Source organism: Mesocricetus auratus, unplaced genomic scaffold, assembly GCF_017639785.1.
Source record: "Mesocricetus auratus isolate SY011 unplaced genomic scaffold, BCM_Maur_2.0 Super-Scaffold_100004, whole genome shotgun sequence".
NCBI classification, from domain to species: Eukaryota; Metazoa; Chordata; class Mammalia; order Rodentia; family Cricetidae; genus Mesocricetus; species Mesocricetus auratus.
The window spans coordinates 87,257,129-87,281,082 of NW_024429189.1; the positions used below are offsets into that span (position 1 = coordinate 87,257,129).

The 23,954-nt window shown below is 41.8% G+C and overlaps 1 protein-coding gene across 9 annotated transcripts in view; it reads left to right on the forward strand.

The window, feature by feature from the left end:
• The window catches only part of Stard9 (StAR related lipid transfer domain containing 9), a 77,521-nt gene that overhangs the window by 22,352 nt on the left and 31,215 nt on the right, over window positions 1–23,954 (forward strand). For 5 of the 9 annotated variants that reach the window (XM_040746120.1, XM_040746114.1, XM_040746116.1 and 2 more), the window contains 13 exons: window positions 557–673; window positions 2,070–2,102; window positions 2,192–2,253; window positions 4,888–5,000; window positions 7,645–7,714; window positions 8,394–8,466; window positions 13,014–13,081; window positions 14,274–14,371; window positions 14,730–14,939; window positions 15,111–15,208; window positions 16,725–16,802; window positions 17,406–17,471; window positions 21,480–21,659. In XM_040746120.1, the coding sequence (XP_040602054.1) occupies window positions 557–673; window positions 2,070–2,102; window positions 2,192–2,253; window positions 4,888–5,000; window positions 7,645–7,714; window positions 8,394–8,466; window positions 13,014–13,081; window positions 14,274–14,371; window positions 14,730–14,939; window positions 15,111–15,208; window positions 16,725–16,802; window positions 17,406–17,471; window positions 21,480–21,659 (1,266 nt within the window). Of the gene's footprint in view, window positions 1–556; window positions 674–2,069; window positions 2,103–2,191; window positions 2,254–4,887; window positions 5,001–7,644; window positions 7,715–8,393; window positions 8,467–13,013; window positions 13,082–14,273; window positions 14,372–14,729; window positions 14,940–15,110; window positions 15,209–16,724; window positions 16,803–17,405; window positions 17,472–20,521; window positions 21,660–23,954 lie in introns of those variants that run through there. The other 4 variants (XM_040746115.1, XM_040746123.1, XM_040746121.1 and 1 more) reach the window with 3 other exon arrangements.

A 23,954-nucleotide genomic window follows, 5' to 3' on the forward strand; every position in this document is an offset into this window, starting at 1 on the left:
TTAGATTGTTTTGTGTTAGACTACAGAACACTGGGGCTGAGATACTGCTCAGCCATTTAAGACTACTTGTGCTCTTTCAGATGGCCTGAGTTTGGTTCCTAGTACCCATGCCAAGTAGCTCACAACTGCCTGTAGCTTATGTTCCATGGTATCTGACGTCCTCTACTGGCATCACAAGGCACTCACATGTGTGCACATACTCCACACTACATGCACAAACACACAGATAATGAAAAATAAATCCTTTTTAAAAGGACTAAGAAATGTACTTTAAAAAACAATCTAGGCTAGGGTACAGTAGGTACCTAAAATTATTTGAGCAATTGACTTACTGAATTTTCCCTTAAAATCTTTTTTTTCTGAAGCTGAACTGATTCTTATTAAATCAGGTGTGAGCTGCCATGTGGGTGCCAGGTCCTCTGGAAGAATAGCCAGTTCTCGTAAAGGCTGAGCCATCACTCTGACCCCAATATATATTTTTTTTAGATTTAAAATGTTTTTAGATGTGCTATGGGAAGATGGATCACTGTCAAGCTTTCTAGTTTTGTTATTGCAGGTGTTCCAGGACTTGGGGACTGAAGTACTGTCTGGAGCTGCCAAAGGCTACAACATATGCCTCTTTGCCTATGGGCAGACAGGCTCTGGGAAGACATACACTATGCTGGGGACTCCAGTGAGTATTAGCACTGAAGTGAACTGTCTTCCTAATGCCATAGCAAACCTGAATCTTATGTTGTCCTTACCATTGTGATATGGAACCTGATCTCCATAATCAACATTAACGAGATTAATGGCCCTTTTCTATACCTAACAATGGCATTTCACTACTTTAATTGAATGATAATGCTTGTATAATTAATTGCTCTGAAATTTTGAAAAACTAGAATTTCATGATTCCCTTTGACCAAGAGCCCTTATTGGTCCTACTGGATATACATATTATTTTCAGGTTCATCACCTAAAGCTTCACACTTTTATTAAGGATAAACCTGGACTCAATCTTAGTGCTATACAGAGATAAGAATGCTGTGTTCAGCTTCAAAAGTTATGTGTGTTAGAAGAAAGCAAGAGATGTAGCTGGGCTGGGGGCTTTTAAAAATATGTAGAATGTAATGTAAATTGTTTTTAATCACAGAAAAATTGAGGGGAATAATGCCTTTAACACAGCCCTTGGGAGGTAGAGACAGGCAGTTCTTTATGAGTTCCAGCCAGCCAGAGATACACACTGAGACTCCATCTCAAAACAACAGCAATGAAAAATAAAATAAAATTCCTTAAGAATACACTTTCTTGGGGCTGGACAGATGGATCAGTGGTTAAGCACACTGGCTGCTCTTCCAAAGGTCCTCAGTTCAATTCCCAACAACCACAAGGTGACTCACAGCCATCTGTAATGAGATCTTGTGCCCTCTTCTGTTGTGCAGGCATACCTGCAGGCAGGACACCATATACATAATGAATACATGTTTTTAAAAAAGAATCCCCTTTCTTTTAGATTCAATATGCTAGTGAGGTGACTTGGCAGTGGTTGACAAGTAACATTACATAGGAACAATCTGAAAGGATAGCCCACTTCTCTGGGTATAGCTCATTGTTTCCTTAGTCTATGGTTAGTGTGGTTTCAGATATTTGAAATTAAAATAAAAACTTGCCCATTAAGCAAATGGGGATAAAACCTTAAACTTCTGTATATGAGATAGAGAAGTATTTGCTTCTTTGGATTTTGCAGTTTTGCTGAGGGTGTTGATATGTCCTCCTGTGTCTAGGGATCTAGAAGGGACACATTAGTAGTGTGACTTTATCCAAGAATGATAAAGGTCACGCTAGGAAAGCACATGTGTAGATTTGTCAGCTTTTCTTATCTGTACATTCTTTTTGTCAGTGTCTCTTGATAGTGCCAGCCTGTAGTCTTCTACATCCTTCTATAGAGGTTAGCTAGCACAAAGAGCTCACACACCCGTCCTCTGTGCTTAGGGGAGTTCCAGGATTCTAGGTGTTTATGGGTAAGAGGAGGGCTGGTGGGCATTGCTCAGAGTAAGCAGTAATGTTTTCCTTTTTCTGTCATCCAGGCCTCTGTTGGGCTGACCCCACGGATATGTGAGGTATAGACTCTCTTTTGATCATGTAGTCCCAAAATAAGTTTCCTATGTCAGCTCTCTTCGGTGAAATCTGACCCTCTGATTTTGTGCAGGGTCTCTTCATCAGGGAGGATGACTATGCCTCACTGCCTTCTTCCCGTAGCATAAAAGTAAGGTAAGAACTCAAGCCCCAGATTCCTAATGTCCTATTTCCATTCCAGATTTCATATTTTCAGAGGGATGGAGAAAATACACAGAGGATATATCATACAGTACAGGGAAAGGGGAAACATAGTTAAGACTTTGGTTTGTGGAAACTTTAATTCTCTTCCCTTGGACTAGTCTAGCAGGTTCTTCTCCAGGGCCACAGTTTCCCTTCCTTTATTCTTGTAGTTTCATTCTTGCTTTTGGGATTTCCCTTCCTAACCCTCATTGACTTGTTCTTTATGACTGTCAATTTCAAACCTACTTCTCAGACTAGTGCTAGATCCAAGATTTGTTTTGTTTTGTTTGACAGCATCATGCTATGTTACCCAGGCTAGCCTCAGACTCTCAATCCTGATAATTGACCTTCCCAAGTGTTATGGTTGTAGGCATGAGCTTCCATGACCTAACAAAATAAATTTTAATTCACCAAGCTTCAGTGAAAAACATTGATATATGATTACTCATTTTTCTTTTTTTCAAGACATGATGTCTATATTTAGCCTTGGCTGCCCTGGAACTTGCTTTGTAGATCAGGGTAGCCTCAAACTCACAGAAATCAGCCTGCTTCTGTCTCCAGAGTGCTAGGATGAAAGGCATGCCACAACAGCCCAGCTTTTCTAGTTTTTCTTTAAACCTTGTATTGTCCTTCCTTTCTCACCTCCTCCCCTTCCCTTCCTGTTATATATAATCATCGCTGGTTTCAGCTAAGAATTGTAACTATTTAAAAAATAATGAAATAACATCACATTCTTGGTGAATAAAAAGATCAGAGTTGTCCAGATTACAGCAGGGGCAGGACCTTCACAATAATTTCCCCTGTTGCTCGGGAGTGGCCCTTGAGATGCCTTATCGGACAGTAGAAAAAAATCCTAGTAGGATAATGAAGATGAAGGTAGGAGCATCAGGAGTTCAAGGCCTTGGCTACCTAGTGAGTTTGAGGCAAGCCTAGGCTACACGAGTCCCATCTTAAAAAAATAAACAAGGAATGGAGAAATAGCTCAGTGGTTAAGAGTACTTACAGCTTACCTGAGCTGGTGGGAACTTAATGGACTCTGACCAACGTTAGGGAGCCTGCATGGGACTGACTTAAGTCCTCTGCATGTGTGTGACAGTTGTGTAGCTTGATCTGCTTGTAAGGCTCCTAGCAGTGAGATTAGGACCTGTCCCTTATGCTTAGCTGTCTTTTGAGAACCTGTTCCCCATGCTGGATTACCTTGCGTAGCCTTGACACAGGGGAGGAGGCTTGTCCTACATCAACTCGATGCTTTGTTCAAGCTCATGGGAGGCCTGCCCCTTTCTGAATGGAGAGGGAGGAGGAGTGAATGGGGAAGTGGGTAGATTGGAGGTGGGGGGAAGGGAAAAGGAAGAGAGGAGAGAGGGGGAAATGTTTGGTGGTATATAAAATGAAAATAATGTCGGTTAAGTAAAAAAAAAATGCTCTCTTAGTTACTTTTCTGTTGTGATAAAGCACCAAGACCAAGGGAACTTATTTAAGAAATAAGAAAAAGTTTATTTGGACTTATAGTTCCACAGGTTACAATCCATAGTGGAAGGTACTGCAACACAGTGAAAAGCAGGACCAGGAAGCTGAGAGCTCATATCTTGAACCATAAGTATGAAGCAAAGAGAACTAAAGAACTAACGGGAAATATCAGGATGATTTTAATCTCAAAGTCTGCCCTGGTGCCATACTTCTTCCAGCAAGGCTGTACCACTCACTGTCTTAGTTTTAATTGCTCTGATAAGACACCATAACTAAAGTAACTTACAAAAGGAAGCATTTAACGTGGCATTCATGGTTCCAGAAGCCATGGCAGGGAACATGGTAAGAGCAATACCTTGAGAGTTTACATCTTGATCCATGAGCATCAGGTAGAGAGAGAGAACTAACTGGGGATAGCTAGTGCGGGCTTTTGAAACATCACTGTCTCCCCCCACTGACACCTTTCCTCCAACAAAGCTTCACCTCGTAATCCTTCAAAAGTACTCTGCCAACCAAGGACAAAGCATTCAAGTATATGAGTCCATGGTGTATGGGGGCCATTCTCATTCAAACCACCACAACCACCTTTACCTCCCCCAATTAGTGCCACCAGTGACCAACTATTTAAATACCTGAGACTATGGTGACATTCAAGTCACCACGAATGCATACGGCTTTTGCAGAGGACCCAAGTTTGATTTCCAACATTCATGTCTGATGGTTTACAACTGCCTGTAAATCTAGTCCAGAGGATCTGACTCATTCTGGCCTCTGAGGGCACCAGCACTCACATATGCATCCCCACCATACAAATATAAAGCAAACAAAACCCAGAACAATAGAAGAATCACATTTGAAAGCCATTTGACTGTATTAAAATAGCCTACTGAAAGCTAATCCCAAATTGGCATGGATGTTAGAAATGGGGAAATTGTGGTAACCAATGGTCAAACCTTGTTGTGAACTTGTAGAAAGATATTTACAGGGGAACCCTGGCTTGACCGAAGTCTTAAGGTTATCAGAGCCAGATCAGGAATCCAGGACCTTTTGATTCTCAACTAAGTGTTTTCCCTTCTTTCTTCATAGTCTAACTGTCTTGCTTTTTCTCTGTGTCTCTAGCTTCCTGGAAATCTATAATGAACAGGTAAGAGATCTTTTGAAGCGATCCAGTCAAAATAAGTCCTATAGCTTGAAGATCAGGGAGCACCCAGAAATGGGACCCTATGTCCAAGGTGAGCTTCTGTGATCCTGGGAATTGGAGGGCCAACTGAGGTGTGGGAAGTTACCCTAATGATCAATAATTCACTCAGCCTGTGTAATGATTGTTTTCTCTGTGTTGGCTACTGTACTGGACATTGGATGTATGCTGAGAAGCTGACCTGACATGGCCCTGCCTTCACAGGCAAGCTTAAAATCTGGTGGACATGTCATAAGACAAACAATTATACATTGTGATAAAAGATTATAAAGAAGTAGCTACATACAGTGACTGAAAAGACCCCTGGAGCCAGGCAGTCATGGTGAATACGCCTTCAATCCCAGCACTTGGGAGGCAGAAGCAGGGTGATCTCTGTGAGTTTGAGGCCAGCCTGGTCTACACAGCGAGTTACAGGACAGCCAACAGCCAGGGCTACACAGAGGAACCCTGACTTGGAAAAAAAAAAGAGGGAAAAAAAGAAAAGAAAAGAACCTCAGAAGATGGAAGATGTAGGCAACTGAACCTCTGTGTGTGGTCAAGAGAAGCTTTTCTGACAGGTAACAATTGATGATAAGCCTGAAGAGCTCATAGGATGCTGTCCTAGGAAGATGAGTAGCATAAGGATAGATACGTCCTGTGTAGGGAGAACAGCAAACTTGAGCCCCCAAAGTCCTTGGTGTTTCCAAAGAGGCCTGTGTGACTAATCATGGTGAATTAGGGGAAGGAGGCAGTAGGTTGAGTCTGCAGGCAGAAGCCAAACAGGGCAGTGACTGGTTCCCAGACCAGCTGATCTTCCTGACACTCTGTCTTCCACATCAGTAGTGCTTATAAAGGGCATCTAGGAAGATGCTGAACCTGATGACAGGGTCTCATGTACTTCCCTATCAAACACTGACATTTGGAGCTAGGTACCATCTCTCTTTTACATCCTTAGCCTGGGTCCAGCTGTTTAGGGGTGGACAGTTGTGCTATTTTTTTTTGAGACAGGGTTTCTCTGTGTAGGCCTGGCTGACCTAAAACTCACTCTGTAGACCAGGCTGGCCTTGAACTCAGAGATCCACCTACCTGCCTCTGCCTCCCCAAGTGCTGGGACTACAGGTATGCACCATCATACTCCTCCTACCCCTACCCCCACCCTCAGCCAGCTGTGCTCTTTTAAGGAGGAAAATTGTGCCCTTTTGTTGAGAGGTAGCCACCAGAGAAGACCACTTAGACACAATAGCAAATGTTTATTAGCCAGCAGATGTTTGGGACCCAAGTGCAGTCCTGCAGTCCTGAACCTTTCTCAGGGTGAGCTTTTAACTGGTATCTCTCTTTTTTTGTACTAAGTTCTTATGAACACAAGGGATTTAGAAGTAAGCTAAGTTCCAGTTGAAGGAGTGAGACTGAAGCTTAGCTGCAGTCTTTGCAAAGGCTTATTTACTTCTAACTCAATTTGTTCCTATCTTGTAGTCATTTGGATTTCTTTCTATAAGAAGTGAATGTCTAAGCAGGCATTATATCTATAATCTCTGCACTCAGGAGACTGAAGCAAGACAATTGTCTTGAGTTCAAGAGCAGGCTGGGCTAGAGAGAGACCCTGTTTCAAAAAATAAAACAAACAAAAATTGAAGGGGGGTGCAATTTGGGTGTGTTGTAAGCTACAACCCTTGTCTCTTTATTCCTTGAAAGTTGCTAAGAAAATTGATTGCAGCCACCCTGCTACATTCTAGTCACTATACAGGTTTGTCAGTTTTTGTATACATTTATTTAGCAATAGGCCTATGGCATTGTCTTGTTCCTGAGCCTCTGATAGTCTGCAGAGGCTCTCTAGCACAGATTCTCATAGGCTCCTTTCCACCTGTCTCAAGCCTTTCCATTCTGTAACGGCTTGTCCTAGCCTTGTTTTGTCCACAGAGTCCACCCTGCTCTAATTTGCTCAGCATTTTTGTGTGTCCCCTACTTCTGTGGCATTGTCTGTAATGTGTTGTACAGTGTAATTTCATGTTATAAACTGTAAAAGGAGAGAGACGTATTTTGTATGCCAGCCTGAGTCTCCCACATTGTGGGTAAAACATCACCTTCCTGTCAGGGATTTTCTGAGGACCAATGATAAAATGTGAGGAAGAGGAGATTTCTTATAACTTTCATAAAAAAGCCGTGAGGAATTTTTTGTGGTTAGGGAGCCATTACATGAATTCTAAACTGTAATCTTTGTGGAAATATGTTGGCATTTCTAGAACCCATCATACCACCTGATGGTTTCAATACATATTTATTAATTTGTTATCTGATAGTCAGGTTCCTCATTCTAGCTTATGAAGTGATATAAGAATGATAAATAGAAGCCTGGTGGTGTACTTAGGGGGCAGAGACAGGTGGACCTATAAAGCAAGTTCCAAGATAGCTAGCGTTATTATACAGCTAGAGCTGTTTTCTGAAACCCTACCTCAAAAAGATGAGGAAGAAGAAGAAAAAGAAGAAGAAGAAGAAGAGGAAGAAAAAGAAGAAGAGGAAGAGGAAGTGGAAGAGGAGGAGGAGGAAAAAAAAGAAAAAGAAGAAGGAGGAGACAGAGTGATATAAATAATAAATTAATAAATGTAATAAAAAATTAGAGCCAAAAAAAGATAAAATCTACAAGAAAAGGTTAGCTTACCAGAGAGTTCATTTGGTCTCTTTTCCTCTCACAAATCTGACAGGTCTATCTCAGCATGTTGTCACCAACTATCAGCAAGTCATCCAGCTCCTGGAGGAGGGGGCAGCAAACAGGTAAAACAGGCTTGTTGGGGAGGGGTGCAGCCTGTGTTCTCCTGTGCTTTGGAGAGTATGGCCATCTTTGTAGTGGTCTCTCCACACTCCCCTGCAGTGCCCATCCAGAAGGCCTTGGAACAGAACATGACTAAGAATTACTTCTTGTCTCACTACAAAGGAATTTGTTCTAGACAGGCAAAGATGAATATAGCGTAAAATGATTCATAAAATTGTTTTTCTTCTAGTTTTCCACATTGTGAGATTATAGGCATATGAAACTAGGAAGAGTAACTTAAGTGCCCCAGAAGCTACTATGCATTGTGATAACATTTCATGTTTTCTGCTACTCAGAGTACTAATAAACATCTAGTTTCCCTGGGAGAAAATAGAAATATAGTCGTACTTACTTTTATATGAATGATTGTCTTGCTAGAATGTATGTGCACTACATGTGTGCCATGCCCATAGAGGCCAGAAGAGGGTGTCAGATACCTAGAGCTGGAGTTACAGATGATTGTGAGCTGCCATGTGGGTCCTAGGGATTGAACTCAGGTTGTCAGGCTTGGCAGCAGGTGCTTTCACTCACTAAAGCATCTCACTAACCTCAGTCCTAACATTTCTTATGTTCAGAAAGGTCTCTTAGGCTCCACCATGTTCTAATAGTCCTTGTACTAACTGCCTTGCCTTGTATGCACAGGATCACAGCGGCCACCCATGTTCACGAGGCCAGCAGCAGATCCCATGCCATCTTCACTGTCCACTACACACAGGTTGGTTGTTCCTTCCTTCTTATGCCTTGTGTTTACTTTCTTCTTCTGCTTTCTTTTTCCTTTTCCTCCTGCCTTTATATTTACATGTTGTCTGATACAACTAACTTCTCCAATATCTTCTGCCTATCTTTGCTCATAACAGTTCAGAATATGTCACTCAATTAAATCAGTATGGGTCTGTATGAAATGAAAATCAAGGTTGAAATGAAAATGAGCATTAAAATGAAAAGAATGTAAAGCTCACTTTCAATATGATGGAGTGAGAAGATTGACAAGTCTAGTTTCCAAAAGCAAATATAAAGCCCGAGTTCTGAGAGACTAGAGGAGTATTAAAAAGTGTGTGCCCTGTGATATGCAGTATTTAAGAAAAACAGCACAGATATATGGTATTCTTGTCTTGGTTTCTCCCATGCCCACTCACATCTCCAGCTGCCGTAGTGAGGAATTTCATTTGTAGAAGGCAAGGCTTGAAGATTAGCAATGGCTTTTGCTGCCTTCAAAGTTGTTCACTTGCTTTTGTGCAGCCAGTTAAAGTAAGTACCTTGGGGGAGCCAGGAACAAGCAGATCAATGACTCCATTCACTTTAGATGTGGATCCTTTTCAGGTTAAGTCATAAACTGCCAGTCTAGGATTTAACAGGGAATTCTTGGTACAGTGGATTTAACATCTTTGGAAATCCTGGGTATTAGAAGCTGTGCACATGTTGGATCTATGGGGGCTGGAAGGATGACTCAGTGGTTAAGAGTGTGTACTGCTGTCCCAGAGAACAGAGTTCGCCTCCCATCACCCACATCAGGCAGCTCACAACCACATGTAACTTCAGGGAATACAGCTTCCTCCTTGGGTATTAGCACTCTTGTTACCTTAGCACGTGCGCGCGCGAGCACACACACACACACACACACACACACACACACACACACACACACACACACCCATAAACATAAATTAAAAATAAAATACATCTTTAAAAAAAAGACTAATTAGGCCGGCAGTGCACATCTTTAATCACAGCACTTGGGAGGCAGTGGCTGTTGAATCTCTGAGTTTGAGGCAACTCTGGTCTGCAGACTGAGTTCCAGGTTCACCAGGGCAGCACAGAGAATCCCTGTCTCAAAACAAACAAAAGATAAATTGGATCAAAGCCACCCCTCCTCCCCCGAAGTCCTGATTTGACAGAGCCTGCAGTATGTTTAGAGGAAGCACAAGTGGGCTCTGTGTGGCTAGTAACACTGAAATACCCTGAACTTTCAATGCATTTCCCTGTTGATGCGAAGGTCCATCAGCAGAAACTAGAAGTCTTACTGAATCAAAACGTGGAAGCATTTGGGAGGTGCAAGCAGAAGGATTAGGAATTTAAGGTCAACCTGGGCTATAACAAGTTCAAGGCCAACTGGGCTAAATGGGGCCCTGTATCTAAAAATTTAAAACAGAAAAACAAAAACAATGAAATATAGTAGTTCATACTTGTAATCTCAGAACTTGGGAGGCACAATAAAGAGGATCAGAAGTTCAACGCCAATATGGGGTACATGAAACCCTGTTTCAAGAAAACAAATTGTATGGTGGTGCTTGACTTTCATGGCAGCACTTGGGAGGCCGAGGCAGGAGAATTGCAAGCTTGTTGCTATAGAGATAGCAATTAACTATTTGAGGAAATGTTGGGCATCAAAGGAATACAAATTAAAACCTAATAAAACACTGCCTTTGACCGCGATAATTTTTTGTTGTTATTTTTGGTTTTGGTTTTTTGAGACAGGATTTCTCTGTGTAGCCCTGACTGTCCTGGAACTCTCTCTGTAGACCAGGTTAAGAAATCCACCTGCACCGGGCGTTGGTGGCGCACGCCTTTAATCCCAGCACTCGGGAGGCAGAGGCAGGTGGATCTCTGTGAGTTCGAGGCCAGCCTGGTCTACAAAGTGAGTTTCAGGACAGCCTCCAAAGCTACAGAAAAACCCTGTCTCAAAAAAAAAAAAACAAAAACAAAAAAACAAAACAAAACAAAACAAAAAAAGAGATCCACCTGCCTCTGTCTTTGCCTATTGAGTGCTGGGATTAAAGGCGTGCACCACCACTACCACCACCTGGCTATCATGGATAAAACTTTGAAGAGGTTTTCACTACATATTGGCAAGACTGGAGTTCTCTAATCCTGTACTATGTGTATGAATGACACAACTTTGGAAAAAATCAGTAGTTTCTGTGGTTGTTCTGTTGTTGGTGCTCCCCACCTCCACCCCCCCCCCCCCCCCAGCAAGAGATGATTTCTCTATGTAGCTCTGGCTGTCCTGGAACATGCTCTGTAGACCAGGCTGGCCTCAAACTCAGAGATCCATCTCCCTCTGCCTCCTAAGTGCTGCGACCAAATGTGTGAGCCACTACCATCCTGCAAAACCAGTAGTTTCTTAAAAAGTTAAATAATACCTAATCATATGACCCAAGCAACATTCCCTCCTCGGTATCTGTCTAGCCAACAGACCAGAAGTCATACCCATAAAAGACCTGTAAGCAATTTTTCCCACACTTTAATCTCATATCATTAAACATTCAGTCCACTAACAAAATTACAGGACTCTTGATTTGGGATTATTATTAATTAGGACAGTTTTGCACCCGGATTAATTTTGATAGATTTATTTTATAACATGAAACACTCCTGCTATGGGTCACATTCACACTCTTCATCATGAGCCTCCAGCCTCCATATCTGTGCCTAATTTACATCAGCACCGACTGAAAAACTGGTTTTCTGGTCATTTTTGATACCTAATTTCTGAAGAAGCATCTTACCTGACAATTAATAGGAGTTATCTACCATGGGTTACCATGGTAGATGACAGAATCGCTAATGTAAATTAGAAATTTACCCAGTGCCTTAATGGATACCAAGCAAGTGCTGCACACCCAGTTCAGAAACCAATTCACAGAGTGCTTTTGTTTGACTGATTGCTTGGTTGTTAGAGACAGTATTTCACTCTGTTGTGTACAAGTATTTACAGCAGCTTTATTTGTAATTGCTCAAAACTTGCAAATGCCCAATGTCTTTTGAGAAGTAAATAGATAACCATGATACTTATGCTATAGCTATCTATACAATGGAATACTCAGTAAACATGAACTAATGATACATTCTTTAGGGTATTTGAGTCTCAAAATTATACCCATCAAAAGAAGCCCAGATATTGTATAATTCCAGTTTTAGGAAATATCCCAAAAAGCATATTTATATCAAGCATTGAATAGTGATTTGACCTGGAGATGGGAGCAAAGATTAACTCCAAATATTGCTCAAAGAAATTGGGGGTAATTGGAAATGTTCTAAAACTTTATTTTGATGATGAAGGCACCACATTAAAGTTTTAGAGATAGGGCTGGAAAGATGGCTCTACAGTGAAGAATGTTTTACTGCTGTTGTAAATATCTGAGTTCCAGATATTTTGTTGTTGTTTTTCCCAGACAAAGTTTCTCTGTGTAGTCCTAGCTGGTTTGGAACTTTGTAGACCAGGCTGGCCTCAAACTCAGAGATCCCCCACCTCTGCCTCCTGAATGCACCAACGGTCAGGCAGCTCACACCTACCTGTATCTTCATTTCCAGAGTATCTGGCACCTTCCAACATTCTGTGGTACTTACACTCACATGCACACATCCACACAGAGACACAAGACACATACATACAATTAAAAACTAAAATAAAAAATAAAAATAAATCTTAAATTTTTTTGTTTTTTTTTTGTGACAGGATTTCTCTTTGTAGCTTTAGAGCCTGTCCTAACACTTGACCTTTAGACCAGGCTGGCCTTGAAGTCACATAGATCTTGCCTCTGCCTCCCAAGTGCTGGTACTAAAGGTGTGAGCCACCACCACCTGGCCAAACCTTTAAAAATTTATAAAGTAAGCCAAGCTTGGTGGCACATGCCTTTAATCCCAGCATTCAGGAGGCAGAGGTGGGTGGATCTCTAAGTTTAAGGTCATCCTGGTCTACAGAGTAAGTTCCAGGCCAGCTAGGACTACACATAGAAACCTTGTCTGGAAAAAAACAACAAAAAAATTTATAAAACAAACCCACATTGAGTTAGAGGAAGAGAAATAATGAGAAATAGTTTTGTTGGTGGTGGATTACTGAATGGAACATGTAATTAGTTCCAGCACAGCAATGTAGTGAGGGGTTGGGTAAGCTAAGTCCTGTCTGAAGAAATATCAGCTAATCAAAATTGTAAATTTTCACTATTTTCCATTACTATAAAGCCAATATGCTGTGACTGCAGAATAACAGACTTGATCAAGGGCTGTCACACCTTCTGTGACTCTTTGCTGGTGAAAGTCAGAGACCACTGATTGGCTTGCTTGATAAGTTGTACTAACATTCCTAGTGCCCCTAAAAACTACAGGGGCTCTGGAGCTTTTCCCTGATCACTGTAAGTTTTAATGAAGTGATGCTGATCAGATGGTGAGTGCTTAGGACATGTCACCTTGGTGAAGACTGTGTGTGTGAGGGGGTATGCTAATCATTCTGAATGACAACTTTAAATGGCCTTTGTCTTTTAGGCAGTCCCCCAGAATAACCTCCCCTCAGAGACTGTCAGCAAGATCAACCTTGTGGACCTAGCAGGCAGGTAATTGGGGTTTCAAAGCCAGGGAGAATTATTGTTCCCTTGAAAATGACCTGCTTCCTGCCCACTTTACATGGAATAGGTGTGATTCTGGGTTTTGCCTTGTTTAAATGTTTTAATCATCCTGAGATTATAAAAGAAGGAATTCTTGAATGCTAGCTTGAAGGTCAAGAACTGGGAAATTCCTCCATATCCCTGGTTCTGAGTCTCACATGCCTGTTGGGACCTTTTAAAACTTCCCAAGCACATCTTCAATCTCAGCACTCGGGAAGCAGAGGCAGGCAGAGCTCTGGGAGTTCGAGACCAGCTTGGTCTACACAGTGAATTCCAGGACAGCCAGAGCTACACAGAGAAGCCCTGTCTCAAAAAACAAAAACAAAAAACAAAAAACAAAAAAAAAAAAAGAAAGAAAGAAAGAAAGAAAAAGAAAAAAAGAACTAAGCCTGAAGGTGTAGTGCACTGAGCCCTGGGTTTAGTTCCAGCACAGCAATGTAGTGAGGGGTTGGGTAAGCTAAGTCCTTTCTGAAGGAATGTCAGCTAATCAAAATTGTAAATTGTCACTATTTTCCATTACTCTGAAAAGAGATTGAGGTGGGCATGATAGTTACATGTCTTTAATCCCAGCACCCAGGAGACAGAGACTTTGTGAGTTCCTAGCCAGTTTGGGTTACATAATGAAATTCCTGTTTACAAAAAACAAAAACAAAAAGGGGGATAGAGTTTTGAGACACTTGACAGTTAATGGCATAGACACCATCATTAAATAATCAAAATGTGAATTTAAAGCAAGTCTTTACCTGTGAGAGACTACTACCATCAATACTGTAGATAGGCATTGTTGGCCTACAGTGCTGTGGCAGTCCCCTCACCAAAAAGTCACTAACAAGATTTACAGAGGAGCCTGGGTGGAGGCAGTCTTACAGTCTTACATCCCATTGGGGGGCTCTGTGCTGACCTGGATGCTGAAGGAGAGCCTCCTTTGGAGGCAACTCCAAAACTATCATGGTTGCCACTAGATGGGATGCTGTATCTGTTATTTGTATCCAGAAAGAAGGAAAGTGTTAAGGATAATGACACAGGAATGAGTAACATAAGGGAACTGTTTCTATGGATATGTAGCAACATGCTGGGTCCAAAAAACATGCAGAATAGTGTCCTGTTTGCTTTAGTTTTTACTTTTATTGTTCTGTTCTAGTGAGAGAGCAGATCCCAGTTACTGCAAGAATCGGATTACTGAAGGTGCCAATATCAACAAATCCCTCGTAACTCTGGGAATTGTCATCTCCACTTTAGGTATTTTGCTGATAGACTCAGGGTGGTTGGAGTAGGGAGGGAGACTTTGGAATAACTCATATAACTTTCATTTTGTCAAATTAGGGTAGATGCTTTCAAGATTGTTTTTTGATATGGTTACTTTCTGGTTTGAGCATGAAAATCTGGTGGTTTTAGAATATGAGTGACCATCATTCTAGAATCATGTTAAAACAATCCATATCCCGAGTTCAAAGTCTGATGTAAACTCGGACTTAAAGTCTCCTAGCATGTGCAGAAAAGGAGTATACTACTCAGTGTTCTGCAATTGCTTTGTTTCAGTGTATTTGCTTCATAATGCCTTCTGTATTCTACTTCTGTTTTTTTTTAATCCATTAAGCCCAGAACTCCCAAGTGTTCAGCAGCTGTCAGAGCCTCAGTAGTGCAACCAGCAGTGGAGGTGACAGTGGGATTCCTGGCACTACATCTGGGACCAGCAGTGGAGGGGGACCTGTAAGGAGGCAGTCTTACATCCCGTATCGGGACTCTGTGCTGACCTGGCTGCTGAAGGAGAGCCTGGGAGGCAACTCTAAAACCATCATGGTTGCCAGTAAGTGGGACGTTGGATCTGCTTCTGTTTGGAGCTAGTATTGTACCTAGAAAATGTACCTCAGTCTCCCAAGACTATCTCATGCAGTAAGGGCATTAGCAGCAAGACAAGTGAGTAAGAGCTGGGATGGAAGGGCCCAGTGTATTTCTCAGCTCTATCCTTCTACCTCAGCTGTGTCCCCTGCACATACCAGCTACCGTGAGACCATGAGTACACTGAGATATGCATCCAATGCCAAAAGCATCATCAACAAGCCACAGGTGAATGAGGTAAGGCCTTCATTGAAGTCCTGGTCTAATACAGTTTGAAGTTCTTATTGTTTTCTCTGGTTTATTTTTGTCATAGTTAGTTTCTCTGTTGTGATGATAAAACATTAAAGAAAAGCAACCTGGGGAGAAGAGGTACATTTGTCACTTATCTGCTGCTGGTGGTAAAATAACATAAACAAGGCAACATACAAAAGAGTTTATTTGGGGCTTATGGTCCCAGAGGATTAGAGTCCATGATGGTAGAGTAGATGTAGCAGGTGGCAAGTCTCTGGAGCAGCAGCTGAGAGCTTACATCTCTTCTCATGCAGGAGGCAGAGCGAGCTGGCTAGAAATGGCTTTGAAACCTCAAAACCCACTCACAGTGACACATTTCCTTTAGCAAGGCCACACCTCCTAATACTCCCCAAACAGCCACCAACTTAGTATTCAAATGTCTAAGACTTATGGGGCATGTCTTATTCAAAACCCTCAAAAGGGTTATCACATCATACAGATTACAGTCCATCATTTAAGAAGCTGAGGTAGGAACCTGGAACAATTCTACTTGCTGGCTTGCCCTCCATGGCTCATTCACCTTGATTTTTGTATACAGCCTAGGACTACCTTCCTAGAAGTGATACTATCTACAGTCAGCTGGACCCTCCCCATCAATCAATAATCAAGAAAATACCCTCCAGGCTTGCCTGTAGGCCAGTCTGATACAGGTATTTTCTCGTGGAGGTTCCAGTTTCCCAGATGACTAGCTGTGTCAAGGTGACAAAGCACTAGTGAGCAGTTTTCATCCAGACTTGCTTTATGCAGATGATGCTTTCTCCCATGTAGTTCCTGCCTTTCTCTGATCTCTCTACTGTTCTCAGCAAACAATTTTATAAATTCCTCCAGGTGTTTCTTTAACGCCATTCCTCTTAAGATCCCTAGTGTATGATTGCCACTCTAATAAAGGTCATTTGGAAGCTTATGTTTGATGCCTTTATTTTTAATTAATACTGATAATTGTGTCTGAGTTGTATTATATAAATTGCAGTTGACTTCTCTTTTGGATTAAACTGGTAGTATGAAGAATTTGTGGTTTTGAAAGCTGAGTAATGACAAGAACATTGCAAATGTTTCTTACTTCTTGGAGATTCAGTGAAATGTTTCAGAGCAGGGGCCACAGCTGATGATCAGACATACCTGCCTACCTAAGAGCTGTTTTCAAAGGCAATGCGATTAGGCATGTATCAGATTTAGTCGTCATACAGGAGGATTAGCATTTGTGAGCTTCGCTGGCCTGCTCTAAGGTGATAATCTTCAAGGGTCATATGCAAAAGAGTCACCTGAATAGTTTATTAAACATGGTTGAGCCCCAACCCTCAAGAATTGCTTTCTGGGGTGGGGCCAGTATTTGCATTTGTCACATTGTCTTGGATGAAGCTGATACTGTAGGTCTGGGATTATACTTTGAGAAGCCAAACTAGCACTTCATAGCAGTTTGGGACCCAGTATGAGCCAGTGGTGACTGAGTTCTGTGTTTCAGGATGCAAATGTGAAGCTCATCCGAGAACTCAGGGAGGAGATTGAGAGGCTGAAAGCCATGCTCCTGAGATTTGAACTGGTATGTGGCAGCGAATACTTCCATATTCCAATGATGGATGGTCTTGTCCCTTCAACACTACAGCTTGCCATACTCCATGTGTGTTTCTGTGACCATGTATGTTGCAGTCAGAGGACAGCTTTTTAGAGCTGGTTCTTTCCTTCCATCTTGGGCTGTGGGGATATTATTACTCAGGTTGTTGGGCTTGCAGAGCAAGTGCTTCTGCCTGCCTGCTGAGGCATCTGGGTGGCCCTGTGCTTCATGGTTTCAGTGGACAGTGATGGAGCAAAGGCAGAAGGATTTCCCTGATTTTTCTGTGTAGCTTCAGATGAGCTGGATGCCCTCTCCTTGTGTCATCTCTTGTCTAGAAGACATTCGCCTTATTAGCCCTTGCTCTCTGTGGAGACAGATAAGGAGAATTGGGCCCTAGAGAAAAGTCTATTCCAATTCTCCTCCTTTGTACTTACATGAGCCCAAAAACCAAATGTTCACAACTTATTTCTGATTTTGATGGTGAAGACTTTGTTTTATCTATACTTTATCCTTCTTAAATGTAATGATGGAACTCAATTGTAGTTGATACCAAGAAAACATCAGAACTCATCATCCCCCCCCCTCCCGTAGGGAAACTTCAGCTCATTACATGATGAACTAGATAAGAAGAAGCTAATCCTCCAGAATGCTTTGCAGGTGAGTGTGTTGAGTGGACCCAGTTGAACTTTCCAGTATCCTGGTAGTAAGTTTGCTCTCTCCATCTGTTACTCCTCATCTAGGTGTACTCCTCTTGATGGGGCAGAGAGGATCTGTCTAGTTCAGAAATCATTTTTCTTTCCATTGAGCCTTGAGTAGGAAAGGTGTTTGCCTTAGTTGATGGTAATGGCTTTCTTTGTATTTATTTTCTCTCAGGTTCATGATAGCTTCTTTTGGATAGTGTGAGTAGCCTAGGAAAATTATTTTCTAGTCAGTAAATTTTCTAGTCAGGTAACTAGCATGTATTCACAGTTTGAGCACTCAGTGTGAAGCATCAAAGGATACAGGAGTCCCTGCCTCGGATGACCACAGACCATTTGGATACACAGAGGTTGGTGTGCCTCATGAGATGTCTGATAAGGAATAAATCATTATAGCCTGTAATTTTTGGAACAGTGGCCATAAATTGGCAGGCAGAGAACTGGCTTTGAACCAAGCTTTGAAGGATTGATAGAGTTGTTAGAGAGGAAGAAGGGCACTTTGCATGAGAAGAGATAAGGTAAGCAAAGCCATATAACTGGGAGAGTGACATGGGACAGTGACAGTGTGGAAGCCCGTGCTACAGGGAAGATAATGTTCATCATGGAGAGTTGTGAACAGAAGACGAAAGCCAGGTTGGAAGGGATGAATGTGATGTAAGTGGGATTAGCTTCTTGAATCAGATTGGTGACATACAAAGGAGCATGAAAGACCCACTGAGGGAGAACGGAGAAACAGAGTAACTGTGATTCCCATAGACATTTAAAAGAAAAACACAGATCTTTTTTGTGTGAGGTTATATTGGTCATGGATTTAAATCCTATTATCAAATCTCTCATATTCCTACATTCTGTTGTAGGCAAGCTTTCTTTTCTGCCACTAGTCCCAAATAATAACACAGAAACTTATTAATTATAAAAGCTCTCCCTTAGCTTAGGTTTGTTCCTAACTAGTTCTTATAATTTAAATTAACCCATATTTTTTGAATCTGTGTTCTTTGGTGAGGCTCATTACCTCATTTTTATACTGTCCTATAACATGAGTTCTAAGTGTTCTTAATAATAAAAACCCAAAGTCAGAGAAGCAGAGCAGCCAGTCACTAGACTTCTTTCCTCTATGAAATCCTCAGACCAAAAATGGCTAGTTCCTGTCTCCTCCCATTTTATATTCCTCTTTTCTCCCAGCCATATCACTTCCTGTCTCCACCTACCTTTTGCTGGGATCAAAGGTGTGTGCCACTACTGCCTGGCCTCTATGGTTAACTAGTGGCTAGCTACACCCTCTGATTTTCAGGCAAACTTTATTTGTTAAAGTACAAGCACAATATCACCATATTTTTCCTTTTTTATCTAAAATAAAAAGGTTATAACTAATATAAGACATGATGAAGAATACCAATCTCTCAAGGAAGCAAAGTGTCTTTTATTAGTCGTGGATGATGAAACTGAGGCCAAAAAAGAATTTCAATTTCCTGGAAAATTGAAATTAACTTTGAAGAACTGGAGAGACAAAGATGAGAAAATCACAAGAATCAAGCTGAGGAGGAAGCAAGAAGGCATTTAGAAGAAAGGTGTGCCTTTGAGGAAGCCTAGCTATTGGCTGTTCAGACTTTTATTACACCAATCACAGCAATACATCATCACACAGTATACAAATATCCCACAACAGTCTGTTGTATCAACTTTATGTATTATTAAAACATTTGGCCATAAGAACATTTTGTTACCTATCTCAACTTGAAGACTACATATACATCTAGAAGTTCATCATATGTTTTTGCCTAAATAGATGTTGTCTGACTCAGAAGACAACATCTCTGTTTCTGTTTATAATAGATGAGGTAAAGGGTAAAAATGATTTCAAGCTCATTAGCCCTTTCACATTTCCTAGGCCAGCAGAGCTAGACGTTAATATGTGTCTGCTGCTATATGACCTAGACAGTGTGGATGTGGGTGGTGGTGGCTGCCCAGAACTGGTGTGGAGAGGGGAGTTATTCTCATCAGAGGCTTCTCGAGAGTGTGCCAGACCACATAAATGGTCACACGCCAATGCCAGAAGCTCAGTCCAAACCAGCCCCTTACAGGTGCCTTATTTTACAAACACAATTCAATAATATTTAAATTATTTTGCTTGACTATTTTAAATACTTGTATCTAAAATTTGCATTTTCCTCTAAGTAGTCCCTTTATGAAAAATTACTTTCCTAAATCCAATTATTTTTTCTGGGTGTTCTTAATTCTTCTGTTTCCAGGATAAGTCTTCTGCATACATTAGTTTCTACCAAAAGGGAGCAAAGGCCTTGAATTTAATGTGGCCCCTCAAGTTCCTCAGTCCTTAACCTAAGGCCCCTAAGCTTTGATGTATTGACTTTAAAACTCTGAAGGGACCCACAAGAGTGGGAAGGGACATGACAGGGTACATAAGACCCAATATGAGCAGAAAACATATTGTGTGGAAAAAGAAAAGAAGCAAGTAACCCAGGGGAGCTGTGGAAACTTCGTAAAATAGAGGAAAGGAGTTTGTTCTCTACACCCAGAGATGTTCACTGTATCTGCATGGAACGAAAACACACATGGTACCCCATAAATACCCATTTGTATGCATCAGCACAAGTTTTGGAGACGAACTCAACATTTTTAAATGTCAAAAAAAGAGGAAGAAATGAAACCCTGTGTTCCTGGCAATTAGTAATCATTCAGTATTTTGTCATTTATTGCTGCTATTTTATTATTACATGTCTTCAGACAAGTTCTATACAGTCTAGGAGGATTCCTATCAGTGCTTTGTGTATCTTTGAGTCAGGTGCAGTCTTAATATAACTCAAGGTGATACATGTGTGAGAAGAAATGTTAGGTCATAAGAGGAATCCTAAAAACGGAGCATCGGTGGTGGCTCACACCTTTGTTCCCAGAACTTGGGAAGCAGAGGCAGGCAGATCTCTGAGTTCAAGGCCAGCCTGGCCTATACAGTGAGTTCCAGGACAGTCAGGGCTACACAGAGGAAGCTCTGCCTCAAAAAATAAAACAAAAACAAAGGAAAAAAAGATGCAGAAAGGGTAATTGTAAGTGTAGATATCTGAGCAGCACCAAGTAATTGAAATAACATTTTGTGATAGGTTTCTGTTGCTATGAGTTAGAGCTACCTGAGAGAGTAGGAAATGTTATTTTGGAGCTGAGGAGATTGCTCAGTGGGTAAGAATTCTTGCTGTGCAAACATGAGGACCTGAGTTCAGGTCCACAGTACCCAAGTAAAAAGCCAGGGAGAATAGGACTACCCATCAGCCTCTCTGGCTTTTGCGTGTAGTCACACCTGTGAGGTACGCAGAGAACAACACGTGACTAAACCATGGAGGTGAAAGAAGTGTACACATACAATCAAATCACACACAGGCATAGAGTTTTCACAGATGGTAGGTTTCCATGAACCATAGTTGCTGGCCCACTGCTGAGGATCTGTGGTAAGGTAGATCATCCTGGTGAAGGGAACATAATGGAACAAAGATAATGGCAGCTGGGACATGGGAAGTGAGGCAGGAAGGAGCCAGGGACATATTATATATTTCCACTTCTTGTGATTTACTGTATCCAATTAGGCCCCACCTACCAGGTTTCTGTCACCTCCCAAAACAATGCCTCCAGCTGGGGACCAAATCTTTAACACAGGAGTCTGTGAGGCATTTCATATTTAAACCATGACACATTCATATTTTTCTATTTAAAAAAACAATGTGTGTTCATTGATGACAAATTTAAGCATTTATCGAAGGAGCTTCTGTTTGTGAAAGTAATACTTGTTTATTGAAGGAAACTTAAAACACACGAAGCACTCACAGATGTGAAGTACAGGGGCCTCTCTGAGGTTCTGAATAGCAGCAGCAGGGATCGTGAGGAAGTAAAATACTGGGGCAAAGGCGAGGGAACTCCAGTCTGCTTTCACACAGGGAGTCTGTCATCTCTTGTACCTCTCCAGATAGACCAGCTGACTCAAGACTGGACTCGGAAGTGGAATGACTGGTGGACACTCACGGAGCATTATGGTGTGGACATCAACAGGAGGAGGGCTGGAGTGGTCATCGACTCCAGCCTGCCACATCTGATGGCTTTGGAAGATGATGTGCTCAGCACAAGTGTCGTAATTTATCACCTCAAGGTGAGGAGGCTGGCGCATCTCCCTTCCTGAGCACTGGCCCTAGGAGTGAAGGAAGGAAGGAACACTGAGGTCAGCTGCCTTGTGCTCAGGAGTCTGATCCAGCCAGTATGGGGGTTTGTTTGGGTTTGGACTGTAGGCAGCTGGAAATCAGAATGAGTATTTGTTTCATTTGCTACTGGTGCTTTTCTGTAACTCACTTCTTATCTCTGTGCCTTAATTTCTTCATGTTAAGGTAAGAATGGGACCTCTTACATTGCTTCTCTAACTCCCTGAAGCACAGGAATGTAGTCAGGAGAGTGAAACCCTAATCAGTATAAGCTGAAAAGAGTGCCACTTGCCTGCAGTCTCCGCTGCTCAGGAAGGTGATGCAGGAGGCTCCTTTGAGCTCAGGAGTCTGAGGCCAGTTTGTTCTGAAGAAGATACTGTCAGAACTTGTAAACTACAGATACAGGCTACTTAAACACGGGCAAATTCAAGAGACTAGAAAAATTTCTTCTCACACTTTCATTCAACAAGAGCAAATGCCTTCCCTCCACATCTCCCCACACCCATCCCTCACAGCAAAGAGAAGAGGGGAGAGAAAAAGATAGAGGAAGCTAAGCACGTGAGGGAGGTGATAAGACCTGGTGATAAAGGGGCGATGATAAGCATTCAGCTAGAAAAAGTCAAAAGTCTAGGCTCTCCAAATAAGAGCACTGGCCATTATTTCTAAATGAGTAGTTAGAAGAGTTGACAACCTGCCTGTCCCCTTCTGTTTGAGGACAGTCCTGTAGATGGCAGAACACATTTCACATAGCCAACATCCCTGTACTCACAGAAGATCCAATTCTGTTCTCGTAAATGTCTATAGAAGACATTTTAAAAGATTCTCTGGGGGAAATCAGGCTCCTCTTCTGTGGGATATGTGGAGAGAAGTTAGCCAAGCTCCTCAGTGTTCTTGGGATAAGCCCTGTGAGCATCTCAGGTGGAAAGCTCAAGTAACGTATTTTCTGGTATGCTTTGCATTTTGCATACATTGTCTTAATGAAGTACTTCAGGCAGAAGTACTTGCCTACTTCTACCATAACATTTTGAAATATCAAACTGTTCAGATCTTTCCGTCAGAAACTATAGGGAGAGATTAGGGATCAGGAGAGGCCAGATCTGTTAAAATGTCACCATTTGAGTGGAACTTTTCTGAATTATTGATGGAATCTGGAGTGAGGAGAGGAAATGAGATGTTAGGTGGGAAAGTTTGGGGTAGCAGCAGAGGGGTAAGAATCATGGCTATGCTTGAATCTTAGACCTGGAGGCAGTGGTGTCTTCATCTGAATACAGGGTTGTAAATTCTCATTTAGTCAGTGAATTCAGAGTCTCTCTGCTCCTTGGTGCATCAGTGGACCAGTGATATGACATTTTAGTTAATTTTTTAACTCTGGCATTTCTGTACTTTATGGAGTCATATTCTTTTTGCTCCTGTTTTGTGTTTTTTATTTTATGGGCGTTTTCCCTGCATGTATGTCTGTGTATCTATCATGTGCCTGCCTGGATCACCTGGTACAGGAGTAACATGGTTGTGGGCCACCACATAGGTGCTGAGAATTGAACCAAGGTCCTCTGGAAAAACAGCAGCAAGTGCTCTTAGTCGATGAGCCATCTCTCTAGTCCCATCCCCTTATTATTATTGTTTTTCAAGACAGGGTTTCTCTGTGTAGCTTTGTAGACCAGGCTGGCCTTGAACTCATAGAGATCCACTTGTCTCTGCCTTCCGAGTGCTGGGATTAAAGGTGTGTGCCACCACCACATGGCTCCCCCATATTATTTTTATGGTTTGCTTTGATTGTGGCTTAAATAAGTATACAATAGTAGTGATCCAAGATTCTATGCATTTTTTTTTACTTAGTTGCTTTGCTTCCTTGGTCACAGACCTGAAACTAGTCCCTTGGTAATACCCTGTAAATGATTTTCTCTTGGGACACATTGGAAAGCTCCTTAGTGAAACAGGCTGAGTGGATAGAGCAGAGATGGCTGATACCTTGTAATGACTTATAATTATCTTTGTGTCACTAACTGCTTGCAGAAAGAGGTGAAAAGAACAGCAAACACAGGGGTTACCTAAGTGTTGTTATCTGAGAGCTCATCACTTTTTGGTCATAGTTTCATGATATTCTGTGGCCCTTATCCTTTTGGGAGGAATGCACTCCATCATTAAGAGTCCCTGAACTAACATGAAGAGTTTTAACCTATTTGTATTAGTCAGGGTTCTTTAGAGAAATAGTACTGATTAAATGGGTGTGTGGTAGGGCAGTTATTAGA